Source organism: Aedes aegypti, chromosome 2 (assembly GCF_002204515.2).
Source record: "Aedes aegypti strain LVP_AGWG chromosome 2, AaegL5.0 Primary Assembly, whole genome shotgun sequence".
NCBI lineage: Eukaryota > Metazoa > Arthropoda > Insecta > Diptera > Culicidae > Aedes > Aedes aegypti.
In genome coordinates this window covers 283,391,824-283,410,800 of record NC_035108.1, presented here as the reverse complement: position 1 = coordinate 283,410,800, position 18,977 = coordinate 283,391,824, and the positions used below count along the sequence as shown (strand labels likewise).

Genomic DNA, 18,977 nt, shown 5'->3' with positions numbered 1-18,977 from the left:
TTATTTATTTATTTATTTGTTTATTTATTTATTTTCTTATTAGAGATTTATGTATTCATTTATTATAAATCTATCCATTTATTTATTAGAAATTTATTTATCTAATTATTGAAGATTTATTTATTTATTTACTAAATTATTTATTTATTGGAGATTCATTTACCTTATCATTTATTTAATTAATTAGTAATTTCCTTAATTAATTAAATTGGCAGAATCACGCATCTCGCCCTGAACAATCCGTTGGTTCGTCCTTTTCGAACGACCCACCATGCAACATCTTCGGGTGGGTCGCGCAACATCCCTCTTGTTCGATGGTTCCTAAAACATAAAAACATACTATTAGAATTTGTTCAATAAATTTACCTTTAATCGGAATCCAACTGTCCTTTGGCTGAGCTCTATCCTCGACTTACTTACTTATTTGGCTTTACATCAATTATCTTGATAAAGCCTCGCCAACAATATTTCGCCAATTCCCTCGGTTCATGGCCGCTTCTCTCCATCCTCGACTGTGATCCACGCTCTCCAGGTCCTGGTGTACCTGGTCAATCCACCTAGCTCGCTGCGCCCCACGCCTTCTTGTTCCGACCGGATTCGTGGCGAACACCATCTTTACAGGGTTGTTGTCCGGCATTCTTGCAACATGCCCTGCCCAGCGTATCCTTCCAGCTTTAACTACCTTCACGATACTGGGTTCGCCGTAGAGTTGAGCGAGCTCGTGGTTCATCCTTCGCCGCCACACGCCGTTCTCCTGCACGCCGCCGAAGATCGTCCTTAGCACTCGGCGTTCGAAAACCCCAAGAGCTTGCAAGTCCTCCTCGAGCATAGTCCACGCCTCATGCCCATAGAGGACTACCGGTCTTATAAGCGTTTTGTACATCGTGCATTTGGTGCGGGGGTGAATCTTTCTTGACCGCAGTTTCTTCTGGAGCCCATAGTAGGCACGACTTCCGCTGATGATGCGCCTTCGTATTTCCCGACTAACATTGTTGTCAGCCGTCAACAAGGATCCGAGGTAGACGAACTCGTCCACCACCTCGAAGGTATCCCCGTCTATCGTAACACTGCTTCCTAGGCGGGTCCTGTCGCGCTCAGTTCCGCCAACCAGCATGTACTTTGACGCATTCACCATTAGCCCGACTCTTGTTGCTTCGCGTTTCAGGCGGGTGAACAAATCTGCCACCGTTTCAAATTTTCTCCCAATAATATCCATGTCGTCCGCGAAGCAAACAAATTGTCCGGATCTCGTGAAAATCGTGCCTCGACTGTTAAGTCCGGCTCTCCGCATGACACCTTCAAGCGCAATATTGAATAACAGGCACGAAAGTCCGTCGCCCTGTCGTAGTCCCCGCCGAGACTCGAACGAACTGGAGTGTTCGCCCGAGATCTTCACGCAGTTTTGCACACCGTCCATCGTTGCTCTGATCAATCTTGTGAGCTTCCCGGGAAAGCTGTTCTCGTCCATGATTTTCCATAGCTCTATGCGGTCGATACTATCGTATGCCGCCTTGAAATCGATGAACAAATGGTGCGTAGGGACCTGGTACTCACGGCATTTTTGGAGGATTTGCCGCACGGAAAAGATCTGGTCCGTTGTCGAGCGGCCGTCGATGAAACCTGCTTGATAACTTCCCACGAACTCGTTTGCTATAGGTGATAGACGACGGAAGAGAATCTGGGATAGCACTTTATAGGCGGCGTTTAGGATGGTGATTGCACGATAATTTTCACACTCCAGTTTGTCGCCCTTTTTGTAGATAGGGCATATAACGCCTTGCTTCCACTCCTCCGGTAGCTGTTCCGTTTCCCAGATTCTGACTATCAGCCGATGCAGACAAGCGGCCAACCTGTCCGGGCCCATCTTGATGAGTTCGGCTCCGATACCATCCTTGCCAGCGGCTTTGTTGTTCTTGAGCTGTTGAATGGCATCCTTAACTTCCCCCATCGTGGGAGCTGGTTGATTTCCGCTGTCCGCTGTGCTGACGTAGCCATCGCCTTCGCTGTCCTGACCTTCTGTGCCTGTGTTCTCTGCGCCATTCAGGTGTTCATCGTAGTGCTGCTTCCACCTTTCGATCACCTCGCGTCCGTCCGTCAAGATGCTCCCATCCTTATCCCGGCACATCTCAGCTCGCGGCACGAAGCCTTTGCGGGATGTGTTGAGCTTCTGATAGAACTTCCGCGTTTCTTGAGAACGGTACAGCAACTCCATCTCTTGGCATTCCACCTCTTCCAGGCGGCGCTTTTTGTCCCGGAATAGGCGGGTTTGCTGTTTCCGCTTCAGTCTGTATCGTTCCACGTTTTGCCGCGTACCATGCTGCAGCATTGCAGCCCGCGCTGCATTCTTCTCCTCTAAAACCTCCTGGCACTCCTCGTCGAACCAATCGTTTCTTGAGCTCCGTTCCACATATCCGACAACGCTTTCGGCAGCGTCGTTAATGGCTGCTTTGACTGTCCTCCAGCAGTCCTCAAGAGGGGCCCTATCGAGCTCGCCCTCATCCGGCAACGCTGCCTCAAGATGCTGCGCGTACGCATTGGCGACTTCCGGTTGTTTCAGCCGCTCGAGATTGTACCGGGGCGGGCGTCGGTACCGTACATTGTTGATGACGGATAGTTTTGGGCGCAATTTCACCATCACCAGGTAGTGGTCGGAGTCAATGTTGGCGCCACGATAGGTTCTGACGTCGGTTATGTCGGAGAAGTGCCGTCCATCGATCAAAACGTGGTCGATTTGCGATTCTGTCTGCTGGGGTGATCTCCAGGTGTACCGATACGGGAGGCTGTGCTGGAAATAGGTGCTACGAATGGCCATGTTCTTGGAGGCGGCAAAATCTATCAGTCGTAGGCCGTTCTCATTCGTCAGCCGGTGGGCGCTGAACTTTCCAATCGTCGGTCTGAAATCCTCCTCCTGGCCAACCTGAGCGTTCAAATCTCCTATGATGATCTTGACGTCGTGGCTTGGGCAGCGGTCGTACTCGCGTTCGAGCTGCGCGTAGAATGCGTCCTTGTCATCATCAGTGCTTCCGGAGTGTGGGCTATGCACGTTGATTATGCTGAAGTTAAAGAATCGGCCTTTGATTCTTAACTTGCACATTCGTTCATTGATCGGCCACCACCCGATCACGCGCCTTTGCATATCACCCATCACTATGAAAGCTGTTCCCAGCTCGCGTGTGTTGCCGCAGCTCTGGTAGATGGTATGATTACCTCTAAACGTTCGCACCAATGCTCCTGTCCAGCACACCTCCTGCAGCGCTACGATGTCGAAACCGCGGGTCTTCAGTACATCGGAGAGTATGCGAGTACTTCCAATGAAGTTGAGAGATTAGCTCTATCCTCGAGTTGGCCCTATCGTCTTCAATCCCAGGTCGGATTCCGAATGTCACGGAATCCAAAGCAAATTAATCTCCGTGGGTCCAGCCGCAAATCCGTTGATAAAATCCGTCATTCGCCTAGAGTTAAAGAAAAAGTATTAAAAATCAGTTCAACCCACTTACCTTCATCATATTCGTCAGCTATCAATTAAGTTAAATAGCCACAAACAGCTTAAAACTTAGAAATTTACCGCATCCGTATCACTTCTTGCTGCTGTCTCGTAAACAACTTTTTCTCAACTGACGTTTTGTTGTTTACTCGTGGGAGGTTCAATGTATGGGTGAAAATGTTGCATTGTATGGTTGTGTTAGGTTTGTCATTTTATTCTGTTTCATAGTTGCCAGATAACATATTTGGTGTTAGAAACATGAATGAAAGTGAAATTTGGGGATTGTAGTATGTGTTTTGTGTTTCGTTATAGCTTGAATGTTTAAGCGTAGAAACAACACTCAATACTACTGTTAAGTTTGTGGATTTTTGTGGTCAGTTGTATATGTCTTGCGTGCCGATGTAATTTTCGGTGGGGAAAATACAACTGAGTTTTCGTAATTTGTGTTAGGTCTACGTTTTGTCAATTAGAGTGATGTATGAACCAGGGAACAGCCTTGGTGGCACACTCGAAAGACAAAATAGTTGCGGTTTGGACAGAGTAGGGACACTGTTCCAACAACATGATTGGAGTAGTCCCGAAACTGATCTTACCTGTTTTTTGGAGTTATGTTATGTTCGGTATGTTGAAGTTATGTTGTGTTGTGTAGTTTGGGGTAAGGCTTTGACTAAAATATGATCATTTTAGAACAAATGCCGTATTTTGGGGATTTTGTTGTATTTGAAAATTTATGTTTTATGTTGAACCACCACCGAGTAAACTTAAACGTTGACTTTTCTTCCGGACTTTCTTATAATGAACCAAAGAACTTTGTAGAAATTTTGTAAATATTAGTTAGGTAGAGTATAGTTTATTTATTAATTTATTTATTTTTGTAAATAGTAGGTTAATTTCGTTGCTTGTTAAATTATTGTTTTGTGTATTTTTTATTAAATGTTATATCGTTAGGTTTGCCCTTACGAAAATTTGGTTGTAGTCCTACAACCAAATTTTCGTAAAACAAGCCTGGTGTTATGTAGCCGTTACTCCATGGTAAATTAATTCATTCAGTTAGACCTATAAATAGGTAAGGTTGAGGTACGCCACTGCTTGTTGTAAATATGAATTACCTTTACGCCATAAGCTAGATAATCTGCCATAAAAAGCTCATAAGCTCTCAAACGGCCATGAAGGAGTTCTCCGAAGGTCAAGGAAATTTAGAATCCCCGGAGAAAGTAGGGGAAAGAATGAGTCGCGGCCGAAGCCGAACTTGAGCGAGCATTCAACATAAACCGTGGCACTCCCGAATTATTTCGAAGAAGTTCGTGGGAAATATCGAACTTCCGTTGAGTTCGGTCGATGGCACCTTCCCTAATCTGAGGATCTCGGTTTCATCTCACTTTCGTTCGATCCGCAGATTAGTGTAGAAGTGTCGTGGTTTATATGTTGAAGAAGTCGTTGAATGTGAGTTAAAGTAACGTGGTTATATTTCATATTTCTAAATTGTCCTTTGTTCCTTTGTTAGTGCGTAGTACAAAGTCCAAGCTAGGGAAGTGCTATATGGTTGTGTGTTACCCACAATAGGAAACCACCAGGTAATGTGCTCATTGTGTTCGTCTTAAGAAAATCCGTGCATGTGCTAATTATTGCGTGAACAGCTGCGGCTATCTTCTATCCTACCAGCGACGCTTCTCTGCCGTTCGAATCGGAAAGATCTGGCGATCCAAAACCCGCCAAAGGAAACGGTCCGTCACTACGCTGTTTCGAGCCACAACCGTGGTCGTCAATTGCCACTGGGTGGCCGCCATCCCAAAGGTCGGCCGGGACACCTTGCCACGTGGACCCGCGATCACACGTGGGCAGACGCTTGATCTACTGCCTCCCATCGGCGCGACCAATTAGGAGCGCAGAATCACCAGCAAGCAACGCAATCCAGCAAGGAATCCCACCGCAGCCGTCGCCCGTGGTAACTCGGTGAGTCGATTCCTTTTTGCATCGTTCTTTTTTGTGGAGTGGGCCGTCCGGTGAGGACGCCTCGGAGTCGTTTTTTGCCGACCTAAGGTCGTGATATAAATTGGACGTCTGGCCAGTAAAGCGTCCGTAAAATGTTGAGGTTGGGTGGATTCTAAAGCCCCAAAACGTGCGCACGTTATTTATGACCGGCCCACCCAACCCTATTGTGTAAGCCACCCGGGTGCAACAAGCTTGCCGCATTCTGCTTGTCGCATCGTCGAGTGAAACCTTGAATGGAGACGAAACAACACTGATTGAGCACATGTATTGCACGGTAGAGAGAATAGAGAGAGAAAATAGAGAGATAGACAAAAACGCACGAAAGAGTAGGACTGTAGAAATAGGAAATGAACACATGTAAATAAAATGAATCAATATATAAATTAGCATGCCATTAGAATAAAATGAATCATTCCCCTTATTCTCCTAATATATATTTGTTTGTTAATGAATTCTCTGTTAGTAGTTGTTGTATATTCTTGAGAATGACCTTTTAGAGTATGGTAATATTGTCCCGTTACTTCGTGTGAATTTTAATGTTGTTTGCGTGGCGCAATTTGACTGCCGTCTTGCGCATACCCTTCTACACTGGTCGCGCCTCTTGCGGACAGTAGGGGAACCGCCAGTGATGAGACAGTAGTGTGAAACTGTACATGTTGCACTGTCTTAGGTATGGGTGTCGTCTTACTGCGTGCTTTGATGGAATGATTTTGGAGTGCGACAGTATATGTTGTTGCGTAGGGTAGATACCCCAGTTCTTGCGTAGGTTGTAGGCACGCTGGCTCGATCCTCGACTTATTCGGGAATTCTAAATGGACTCGCCCTGACGAGTCTCAACCGGGCAAAATTAATCTTGTTGTGCGGTCTCCTCACGGAGTGGCGCTTAAAGCCGCATTTCTCCCCGGATCGGCCAGTGTCGGCTACAAATAAAAATAATAATTACGCAATGTTTTGAAAGGAACATTAACTATGAATTATTTATATCCATTTGGAAGCCAAACTGAGAGAAATTGAGTAAGATTTTTGGTTTTGGATTTGTTATAAATGTTATATTCACCATGTTTCTAAAGTATAAGTTTTCATTATTCAATCGCAGCTACTCTTAAACTGACTATAAGTTTTGGAAACTTGTGTAGTATGATTGCAGTAATCATTCCTATGGAAATGATCTTGAAAAAATGTACATTATTGTTCGACTTACCGCATTTTTTAGCAAAAAACATGGGAAAAAGTAGTATTTTTCTTAAATTGACTTAAATTTCAAATATGTTCGCTTATAAATTGTCAAAATGTACTTTACTACATCTGAATAATGCATTGAAGAACTTGAGCAATCATCTCTATTAAAAATAAGTTTCGAATGTTGTATGTTTGATTTTTGTTAGGTGTACGAATATGGAATTGAGTCAATTTTGAACAAAAATTCAATACTTTTCCATGAATTCAAAGATTTAAGCAAATGAATACAGTTTATGATTGCCAAACAATAGATGACACCTATGACCTCCATTATTGATAAAGTATATCGAAGTCTATGGATCATTTAATAGTTTTGTACCAACTTGATATGAAAACAGTGCCCCGTACGAAAATGAAATTGAGTCACTGTATTTTCCCAGTAACGAAGTGATTTTCAATCTGGTGTTCATTAAATTAATGTTCTTGGTCTCGATCTCCCCCTATCTCGATGGTCCCTTCGATATCGAGATGTAGAGAGGCGACTGTATGTTAATTACATCTAGATTTTGTTCCACTAATGTCGCGCCTTCTTCTTCTTCTTCTTCTTGGGATTAACGTCCCAGACAGAGCCGGCTTCTCAGCTTAGTGTTCTTATGATCACTTCCACAGTTATTAACTGAGAGCTTTCTTTGCCAAAGTTGCCATTTTCGCATTCGTATATCGTGTGGCAGGTACGATGATACTCTATGTCCAAGAAAATCAAGGAAATTTTCTTTTACGAAAAGATCCTGGACCGACCGGGAATTGAACCCAGACACCTTGAGCATGGCGTTGATTTGTAGCCGCGGACTCTAACCACTCGGCTAAGGAAGGCCCCTATGATAATTTATCGCGCCTAGTATGTTCAATTAATATGCGCGACACCTGAAAGGTCCGTGCAACATATTCATAGGCACGAATGGTGTTGTCGCTTTCTCTGCCAACAGCAGACGTCGTGACGCCAGTTACGCGCGCTTTCGTGATTCCCGCAAACCGCGCCATGGGAAATTTCTCTCTCGGGTGCACAAAGTGGAGTGCACCAGATTTTACCTATACAACGCCACTGTTGGTCTAGAAATGCCAATACAAATGCACATTCCTGCAGTGTTTATACACGCTATTCTCGTGCATAAGAGAGAGTACATGGCTGGACTGGATATTCTCTGCAATACGATGGAGCGACGCATGGCAGTTTGTATTGTTTGCATTGCTGTTTTGGCTTGCTGGTTGAGCGAGCCCATGGGATGGAGAATCAAACGGAGGAGACTGGGTGACTGGGTTTGTTCACTGAGGGCGATGCACTAATAATTATTAAGCAAAGAACGTTTTCAAGCAACTGCATATTATGAAGGTTGCAATTATTGGGAATTATAATATAGGGGAACTGTGGGTAAAATGAACAGGGGGGGTAAAATGAACATGTTTGCGTTTTACGGTAATTATGCTATAAATCTATGCTAAACATAGCACCATCCTTAATCTTTAGACTAAGGAACTATTTCGGCAAGTTTAGCGCGAAATTGAACTGTCAAAAACTGGAAAAGTAAACAAAAACGAGGTACGCCTCTCCGTTTTTTCATATGATGTAAATTTTCACTAGTGGAATTTAAGGTTTTTATGACTAAAATCATGAAACATCTTCTGAACCGCGTAGCACATCATATCTTTAAAGTATTTATGAGAAGTAGGCGGAAATTGAAAGTATTTTTATCTTTTAAATTCTTAGAACAAATGATTTGAATATGTTGTTTCTTTGAAGGGTAAAATGAACCACTCGAGATGGGGGTAATATGAACACCATGGCAGGACGAATACTACCGGATTTTATTTCAGATGCCGAGAGTTTTCCGGAGAAAATATAAAAAATAGACATGGACAGCCATCCAAATGGTCACGGCTAAACGTTCCATCGATTCCGGATTGTCTGTGAGATATGCATTGATCATGTATCAGATGCCGAGAATCATGCCACAACCCGTTCAATTTGAATGGTGTTCATTTTACCCCCAGTATATGTTCATATTACCCCCATTGTATGTTCATTTCACCCTCAAGTCTATGTTCATATTACCCCTGTTACATGTTCATTTTACCCACATGTTTAGACCATTGACTTTATGGAAAGAAAATTTCAAAATTATGATAATGTTGATAAAATTATATTTCCATCACAATATTTCAACTTGTTACATTGCTTAAGGTGAAGATGCATCGAAGCCAAACCTCGAATTTTCAAGAGCACAAATCTAGAGAAGCTCACAACTGTTCGTGCTGAAAATTTAATCGATTGGTCACCACCAGCGAGTGACCATTGAGTAGCATTTTCAGCACAAACATCACTCCATTTTTATTTATATACTAGTGGTCCCGGCAAACTTCGTCTTGCCATCAAGTAGGCTGTTGCAAAACGTCATGTAATCCCCCATACAAAATGACACCTGAGTCCACTCCCGTTTTCCCGATTATTCCAGAGACTTTCCCAAACTTTTTCCTTGTACGAACACGTCGCATCTCTTGTCCAGCGCAACAGTTAAAAATTTACGTCAATCTGTTGATTCGTCCTCAAGTTATTTCGTGACATACAAACACCACTCCATTTTTATTTATATAGAAGATAGATATATAAGATAGATATTTCTATTTTATTAGTTTGAAATCTTTGACTGTGTAGTGCACCAAGTGCATCTTAGGGCGAGACGCCACTGGCTAAGAGCGTTCTCCGTCAACAATGCGATTTTCGCATACAGTGGTCACACTACTATAAGTCATTTCTCTTTGAATTGCATGTGAAACAGAGTGAATAATAATTGCGAAAAGATGACCTATAATATTGTCGCACCGCCACCAAACCGGATCGCGCCAGTGAGACTCACGACGCGCCTCAACTCGTCGCATTTTGAAATCAGTTTTTTTTTATTGTGGCGCTGCATTCTTACGATTTTTATAAACACAGCGCACTATTCACATATTAGCTGCGACGCTGCGGGCCCGAGCAAATAATAATTTCAAATAAGTGTTGGTTTTGATTTCTACCGGATGCACAATAGTGTGAGCAATGTACGTATACCGTGGCATAATAATTCCTACGCCAAAGGAAATCAAGCAAATTTCCCACAAACTAACAACACACAAAAGGAAGGCCTTACAGGTATATAAAGCGTAAGTAGCGAATTATTATAAAGAGGGACATTTTTCGGTTGTATAAATGAAAGTATGTCATCTGTTGATTGTGAGGCATGGATATCCACTGTTCTGAATTTATTATGCACCTTGTTTGTTTTGTTTTAAATGCCCTATTTAGCAAGAATCGGAAAATGTATTTCCTTCAGTACATTAAAAATAAACATTTCCCAATGTGTCAACAATTCTTTCGATAACCAATCTTTGACTTATTCTCATTTTGCATTGTTCGTTATATCGTTTGATTAATATCTAAGGAATGTCTCATAAATTGGATTTATATAGATTTTACAATAAATATAGGTTATAATAGTGCTAATCGTTCAGCATTATCTTTCGAAACAAATCCTTATGAAATTTACGTTACACTCTGTTGTGTCTTACGACAAGTCACTGTTCTAAAATGGGTTTCAACGTATTCTTCTATTTTATTCTACTACGGTTATATAAAGTCAATCGTTTGATTTTCGGTCCATCCCATTTTCCCCGATCGGTCCCCAGTATAGACAAGCCATTATCAGCCTCGTAGGCGGAATCAACTAATTGATTCGTCGTATTTCAGATCATTCAAGTTAGCACCAGTCTCGTTGAGAACGCGATTCTTCAGCTGTTCGATTTCCAGCAACAGTTCTTTGGTCTCCAGATCTAGCGATTCGTTCTCTGATTTCAGCTGCCGATCCTGGTCGATGTCCCATTCGAGTGAATCCTCCGGCGTTGATATGTGTGATGAGGAAGCGTATGAACCACAGCTCACAATCGATGGTGTCCCAATGATACCGGACCCATTTGCACCGGCGCTGGACAGTGGATGGACTCCGGCATCGTTCGCCCCATTTCCACTGTCCTGAACGCGAAACGATGAAGCTCGATCCAACCGTCTGAGGGAGTTGATGCGGTCTTTGCTTTTCTTCAGAATGCACCATTCTTCCACTTTGAATACTGGGTCCATTGGTGTTGGGTATGGTAATTGCTGATCATCGATTGGTCGTAATGGCCTATGGGGATAAAAAGTTATTTGAATAAATCGATGGTTATAAAAAATATATGCCAATTCACCATTGACTGTTCTGATATCCGTAATCGTTTTCCCATTCCAGGTCCAGGGAGCTGCCAGGGGTTGAAGTGACGTCAGTGTTGAGATCATGATATCCATTTCTTCGTGTATTGCTATCCTTCGACACAAGCAGAAGCGAGTGTGCATCGAGGCACTGCAGTTGAATTTCTGATCTGTAGATTTGAAAAATTAAAACGTTTTTGCAACAACAATTGAATTAATTTTAAATGGTGAAAAATATAGCAATGGACCTATAACTTACCCTGATTTCTGATGGTCTTTATGATTACTCTTGCTTATAAAATTATTGTTTGATTTATTCAGTCTTGAGTACTCCACATCTCCTTTTCGTCGCCAAAAGTTTCCGAACAGTTTGGGTTTTTTCTGAAAGAAAAAAAAAAGACAATCATGCGGAAAACAAGCAAAAATGTACTTGTACTTACTTTTTGTTTGATTTTATTAGGTTTAACTTGTTGTTCTGAACTTCCTTCAACCAGCATCTAAAAGATAAAAAATAGTATTAACTAGCTTTCTAAAACGAGTATGAACTTAGAATTGTCAAACGAAGAATCCAGAGGTTGTGTGTTTCGTTCTAGGGCTCTCAAGTATTCGGCTTAGCTTCCTTCAATTATCACTTGGAACATTTCTTCGGGAATTCAACCTTGTTCAAAGAATAATCCCGGAAATTGTTATAGAGTTTTTACAAGGAATTTCATAATGATTTTTTCTAAAGATTCCTTCAGAAATTTTCTCAAGAAAATCCGAAGCCATCTTCGAAGATTCCCGTTTAGGATACCTTTGAAAAGTCATCAGGAATTACTCTAGAGATGTTCCCAGCGATTTTTTAATATTATATCCAAAATTTTCGTAGGTTTTCTTTAAGATTTGAACCTGAAATTTCTCCAATACTATTCAAAGATTTCTCCAGAAACTCTTTGATAAATCTTCCAGGGACGTTTCAAAGAAGTTCCCAGAAATTATTAGAGGAATTGGACAAAAAAAAAACAGGAGGCACTTCGAAAAGAGAACCTAATGTCATCTCTGATGAGACGTAAGAATACTAAGCTGCCAAGGAGATGAATAATCCTGTGAGTGTTTTTTTTAGAAATCTGTTAACAATTAAAAAAAAATACTCTTGAACTAGCCTTTTGTGAATTTTCTTGGGAGAACTCTTGTTGGAAAATCCTTGGAAAATCTCTTAAAGTATCAACTGGAGAAGTTGAAGGAAGTAGTATTGAAAACATCGCTGAAAGAAATCGTGGGACAGACTCTGGGGAAATTTTCAAAGTAATCTCTGCGTAGATTACTTATAGTAGGAGCGCTGGAGAAAAATGCAGAAATTCCTGTAAGCATTTCTTGAGAAATTACTGGAGGCATTTTAGGTCGAATGCCTCAGAAAATTGGTGGGTAGTCCCACCAGTATTTCAGAAAAAATCTTCAGAAAATTCATTGAAGCTTTTCTTCGAGGAATCGGAGAAGAAGTTCCTGAAGAATTTGTGGAATAGTCGCGTAAGAATTTCTGAAAATATCTTTAAAGGCTGTTTTTTTTTTTTAATTTTGGGATTTACTGCGAAAAAAAGATTCTGTCTAAACCCTTTTGGTTAAACAGGAAGTTTTAGAGACCTTCCATGAAAAAATAGAGTCTTGCGAGCCCATCTAATAAGTGACATTTTTAGCACCGATGGTTTCAGGCCTTATGGCATTACCATTCATTCGATAAAATCAGCCCAATAAATAAAATAAAAAAATCTCAATTACCTCATACTGGCTATCACTAGCAGCCACATTCCGATTGCTTTTTGCGGTTCAATCAGCCCGCCAGTTATACCGCAACAGGATGTGCGTGCGGGATGAAAAAATACGATTTCCCCACGGCAGCAATACGACAGAAAGGAAACAAAAAGCAGCGCAAATAAATTATCGATTTTACCTTACACGCACCATACACAAGTCAGCTCATGGTGCTCCTCAGAGCGTAATTATCAGAACAAAAATCCCTCAAATATGTGCTCACCAGTCTTTTTCTATGAACGCGTTTTGAAGTTACGCCCTTTTAATGGTATAAGTCCACAAAGTCAAAGGAAATTACAGATATTCAAACTGGTTTTCATTAACAGAGATTATCAAAAAAATCTAATCATCAAAACTTGGTTCAAAGTTGGGCTTCGTGGCCGTGCGGTTAGGACATTCTGAAAGCAAACTGTTTGGTTCGCAATTTTAAGCAAGTTCTATCTTGTTAACCACATGAGATAGAAAGTTCGAGTCTTCAGCAAAGTTGTTCAACAGGTAGAATTGAGCTGTTTATGAGAGTTCTACACACTTAGATTATTTTCACGATTCCAAAAAGAAGAATTTGAAAAATGCAGAGATTTAAAACCATAACTTAATCACTTGAAAATAAAGTAAATCAAACCTGAATCACATGAAATCATTTGAATATGAAGTGAATCAATCCTGAATCACTTGAAAATGAACTCTAACGTGCATCGCTTGGATATGAAGCGAACCAAACCTGGATCACTTGAATTTGAAGTAAATCAGTCTTGAGTGAACATGGAGTGAATCTAATATGATTTATTCAACATGGAGAAAATCAAACCGGAATTACTTGATTATGAAGTGAATCAAATCTGTAACACATGAATATAAAAAGGATCAAGCACAAGGATGGAAATCTAGTGATCATGACAAAATAAATGATGCATCGCGGTTGTTCTTTATCGTGCGATCATTGCAACAACGATTAACCATTAGTCGTCAAGTCCTAACAACAAGCTCCGCTCCGCGAAAAATGAATCGCTCGGCATGTGTGCTAACGATCAATTGTTCGCAAACCAAAGTCATAACTTTTGGGGGATTTTTACGTTTTTATTCCGCGATCTGCCTTGTGGCATGTCATTTAAGATTCGAATGTCAATCGGGTATGGTTTGAGTGAAAAATTATGCCGTGAACGCGTTCTGATTCATGTTAATCGCGACTTGTTACAACATGAATCACTTGAATATGAAGCCAATCAATTCTGAGTCACTTGGATATGAAAAGTTTCTGACTTGAATAATTTGAATATGATGTGCGTCAGGTATGAATCACTCGCACATGAAATAAAACATACCCGAGTCCTTAAAAGATGCATCAGATCTGAAACACTTGAATATGCAATGGATCAGACTTCTTCTTCTTTTTCTTGGCATTAACTACCTCACTGGGACACAGCCTGCTTCTCAGCTTAGTGTTCTTATGAGCACTTCCACAGTTATTAACTGAGAACTTTCTTTGCCAAAGATGCCATTTTTGCATTCGTATATCGTGTGGCAGGTACGATTATACTCTATGCCCAGGGAAGTCAAGCAAATTTCCATTACGAAAAGATCCTGGACCGATCGGGAATCGAACCCAGACACCTTCAGCATGGCTTTGCTTTGTAGCCACTCGGCTAAGGAAGGCCCCTGGATCAGACTTGAATCGCTTGAATATGATATGATTCTGATCTTAATCTCTTCCACTTCCAAATGCCAAAAGCTATCTGAACGGCATTATAGATATTATATTATCTTATTAAATCATGAGATTTAATAACAGTCAACTTTCCATAACTTGATGTTCCATATCTTGACAAGTGTGGAAGTATCAGAGTAAAAATTGGTTTTTGTGTGGTACTGAATGAACATTGTCATAGATCTTGTCTTCCAACCCTGTTATGATGGTTGACAATCAAAAGACTGTTGAAAGAACTCCGAGAATGTAACATCGGATCGGACATCAAACGATCTAGTAGGCATGGCACAACTTCGACGCCTCACTCCTATAGTAATGTCAGAATGGAATGCAAGGTTCTTCGTGGTGCTCCCGCTTGCCAACAACGATTCTGAGCTTCACAGTTTTCTTGGCAACCTCGGAACTCAGTAACATCAGTTATGCTCGGATTTCCTTGACTGTCTGAACAGCTTTGTCGTAGACTCGAACTTGCTATTTCATTTGGATCACAATATAGAATAAGCTCAAAATTCATTATGCAACATGTTCACTACCGCCACCTAGTGACAAAATTACGAGCCTTTCGAATTATCTTGAGCTTCTAACAACTTTGCCAAAAACATGAACATTCTATCTTACCAAAATTATGAACAAGAACTTGTATGAAGTTTAACATATATAAATCAATCTGTTTTTTGGATGCCCTTGACTTATTAAACAACTTTGCCGAAGACTCATGCTTTCAGTTTCATCTGGTTTCCAAGATAGAATTTGTTTGATTAAATATACTTACTAGTGTAACCTAACGACAAAATTTAAAACCAAACGTTTTGCTTTTTGGATGCTTTTGACTTTCTAAACAACTTTTCCGAAGACTCGATCTTTGTATCTTATTTGGATCAAAAGATAAAACTAGTGAGGAATGCTCAATTTAACATGCTTACTATCGCCACCTAGCAGCAAAATTTAGAATCAAACTGTCTGCAATTCGGATGTTCTTGAACTTATAATCAACTTTGTCGAAGACGCGAACGTTCTATCTTATCTCATCTGGATGTTGATATTGATGCTCATATTTATCTGCACACTAGCGCTACCTAGCGGTTAAATTTTGAATCGAATGACCTGTTTTCCGAATGTCCTTGACGTTCTGAATAACTTTACCAAAGATTTTAACTTTCCATCTCATATGGATCACGAGTTAGACCATGCTTAAAATGCTCAATTTTACATGCTCACTAGCGCCATCTAGCGCCAAAATTGTGAACCAAACTGTTTTCTTTCTGAATGTCCTTGATCTGCTGAACGACTTTGCTGAAAACCGCACCATCATAGATCTTTAGCATCTCGAGATATAGCATCATGAATGCTCCTGTTTTGAGGTGATACTAAACTTTTCAGGGTGATTCAATATAGAGCTGATTGTTGTAATACTTTTTCAAGCGAGTCCGTATTTATGACGGGTAGTGTATATTTGATATACTTTACTCTATAAAAATCATTTAGAACTCAAGACAAATGATTACACTCTTATTTAATATAAGAAATCTCAAATTTTCATATCTTTCGATGTGATTGCACCATTTCATCGGTTTTTAGTAACTATTAAATGTTCAATTAAATTATTTTGGGCTTATTTTGTAGGGACCTGGGGCCATGCTCCTGATCGAAAAACTAGACATCCAGACGATTCGTTTCTTACTAAAACGAAGGCAATACGTCCAGAATTGCCACAATGGCAGTAGTTTGAACTTTTTCCCATTTGCTAGGCCGATACGGGTTAATGAAAACCCGACATAACTTCTATGATTTCCTTTGAATTTGTGGACTACATGTTTTTCTGTTTTGCCAAAACATGCAGAGAATGACTTTTTTTCTGATAATAACGCTCTGAGGAGTACCATGCCAGCTTCTTGTTTTGCCTTACCGCGTTTGATTCTCCTCCGAAAGGCATCCTTTGAAGCAATTTCCCATAATTTGCGAGTGGAGCACATATACGTACGTTCGGATTTTATTGCTTGGGACCTTGACCCGACCCGTCGAAGGCCCCTATAGTGACCACCCTTTCGTCGACGATTGAAGCTTTGCTATTAGCGCTGATGACATGTGCTGGTGATGTGATGCCAAATGAATCAGCATCATTTTCCTCGGTCGGCCGATGTGCTAGAACCTTACCCAGCTTTATTGTCGAGAAGCGATTGAAAACTAGAGCACTATTTCCTACACATGTAGTACCCATTGAAACTCAAAAAATCACAATTAAACTATTACACTGTCACATTTTCCATCCTGTCCAACAAGTAAATTCATACATTTGTTTCTACAAGCGACTTGAAAATAGAATGAACACAAGTTAGAACCGATCCCCAACAAAAACCGCGATATGAATCAATAAACGAAAAGTTTTGACTTTTGGTTTTTCTCCTAGGTGACAGGCCCACAATTGGTTCTTTAGGCTGAGGGACTTGTACGGTGGTGAGGGTGGGACTAAGTTTATAAGAACCACAAAAGCAATGCAGTGGGAATCAACTGACGCTGACAGGCAACAGCTGATTGAAGGGGGTGGAAAATGCGACTGCGCACGAGTTTGTTTACGTGTGGAAAAACCGTAGCGGAAATTTTCCAAAGGGATAGAGTGGAACAGAAGTTAGCCCTATTCGTATCCGATTTTGAAATAATCGTTACAGAGGAGAGTGGTTCGAAGCGACTTTATGAGAAAAAATGGCACAAAGTACTATTGGCATGATAGGATCGCAGCAATCCGTGCGCGCGGGCGGCTGCGTTTTGAACTTTGTGTCACGTTTATCTCGTTCCGCGTATTTTCGGCTGGTGAAAATTAGATTTGGCGGATAGTGCTATGCCACGTGTGAATGTTCTGTGGAAACATGTTTTCCAAAGTGATAAAAGTGTTTTTTTTTCGAAGATTATATAATCGGTGTTCAGACAGACTGGACCAATCGTTTTTTAATGATTTCAGGAAAATGTACCCTTAGCGTCCGGAAGAGCAAAATATTGGCATTATTTGCTGTAATACTGGAACTTATCTGTTCGATACAACATCTGTATAAAAATAGTATCGAAAAAAATAAAGTTGACGGAGTACTTGACTTACCTTTGCTAGGTCAATATATTATCTAGTCCGGTCTGTCTGAATACCGACCATATCTGAAGATGATTTCTGAAGTTTTGTTTTTTACTCTTATTTGATTAGCTAGCGTTTTACTCGAGAGTGATCTCCCGCATAGAAAATAACAATTAACCTTAGCTTCCAAACAGTATGCTTCTTTTAACAGAAAAGGTTAATTTATCCCAAATAGTTGCTATTTTGTCGAACAATATCAATCAAAAAGCTTAAAATCATTAAGAACACTTTGCAGAGTTCTTAGCGAACGGTTACAATATGTAAAAGTGTCAAGAAATTGTAAAACCATACGAAGAACGAGACGAAGACAGAAACTTGAGAGAAATTGTGCAACAATTTGATCACCTTTTCTCAAATTATATTTTCAAATAATCGCAAGAAACATGGCAACACACGCACACACGAAAATTAAAACAATATGTTACTTTTGTTTCACAATTTGGCAAACAGTCAAACATGTTGATATTTGTGAGCGATTCGTACTGAACATATTTAGCGTTGATCATTTTCATCGTTGTGTCATATTTCCACAACAGCCAAAGTTTATTTTTATTTAGTAATCGCTGATTTTCTGAAACTCCGTGAAATCAAACAATCCGGCAGCGTCGAAAACGCATGGAATTCTGTGCGCCAGGTAAGTTTAAACCCACAACTCTATCGAATAGCCACATATGCCGTAAATCCCGTCTGAAGTTCTGATACTCATCGTCATTCCAGGTGGCATGGCAGCACAAAAACCCTCATGGAACTACGAACTACTGTCGGTGCCGGTATGACAACATTTCTATGGTGATCGAAGGCAATGGAAGTTCTACGATCTACGGAGTAGATTCACTTTTCATCAAGCTGATGAAAGAAAAATGCCTTTTCCGGATCTAAGACACATGGATGGCATAGAAGTTGGGAGAAATTATAGGACTGGTGTTGGAACTGTATTTTGATATTTTCTATAAATCATCGCATGGCACTTCAGGGTAGTTAAAGTGAGTTTTAGAAAACCAAATATTTTTCAATAATAAACAATTAAACAAAAATAACCTACATGAACCTATTACTTATTATATTGTATGACAGTGAAAGAACAGTACAGTAAGCGGTTAAAGTACCATACAAAACCGTGAATCAATCATTACACATACAGTATTTTTTTTATTCCAATTTTATAGTTATACAGTTTTCAAACTGTTTGCATAACAGTGATTTGTTCAAAAAATGGATAATATATCTAACGTTTAGCAAACTGTAAACGAAAAATTTTGTTCGCGAAAATCGTCGGTTTCAAATGGTTACATAACTTAACCGCCTATTCCTCATATTGTTATTTTCTCAGTTACCATCTATCAAACTGTAAACAATGTTTGCGGTAGGGTAGATTTATTGTTATTTTTGATACTGTACGAAATTGTTCACATATTGTAGCAAATTGTTATGG

The 18,977-nt window shown here is 40.4% G+C and overlaps 1 protein-coding gene across 2 annotated transcripts; it reads right to left on the bottom strand.

Moving 5' to 3' along the window:
• Positions 1-9,915: 9,915 nt before the first annotated feature.
• LOC5564304 lies at positions 9,916-16,894 on the bottom strand. Of its 2 annotated transcripts, XM_021845228.1 has the most exons (6): positions 16,331-16,894; positions 12,687-12,723; positions 11,372-11,428; positions 11,191-11,312; positions 10,931-11,101; positions 9,916-10,869 (listed from the first exon to the last, which is right to left on the bottom strand). In XM_021845228.1, exons 1-6 carry the CDS (start codon positions 16,375-16,377, stop codon positions 10,410-10,412), a joined length of 894 nt encoding a protein of 297 aa, XP_021700920.1. In that variant the 5' UTR covers positions 16,378-16,894; the 3' UTR covers positions 9,916-10,409. The 2 variants fall into 2 exon arrangements, with proteins under 2 accessions (XP_021700920.1, XP_021700922.1); XM_021845230.1 differs by lacking the exon at positions 12,687-12,723.
• Positions 16,895-18,977: the final 2,083 nt, after the last annotated feature.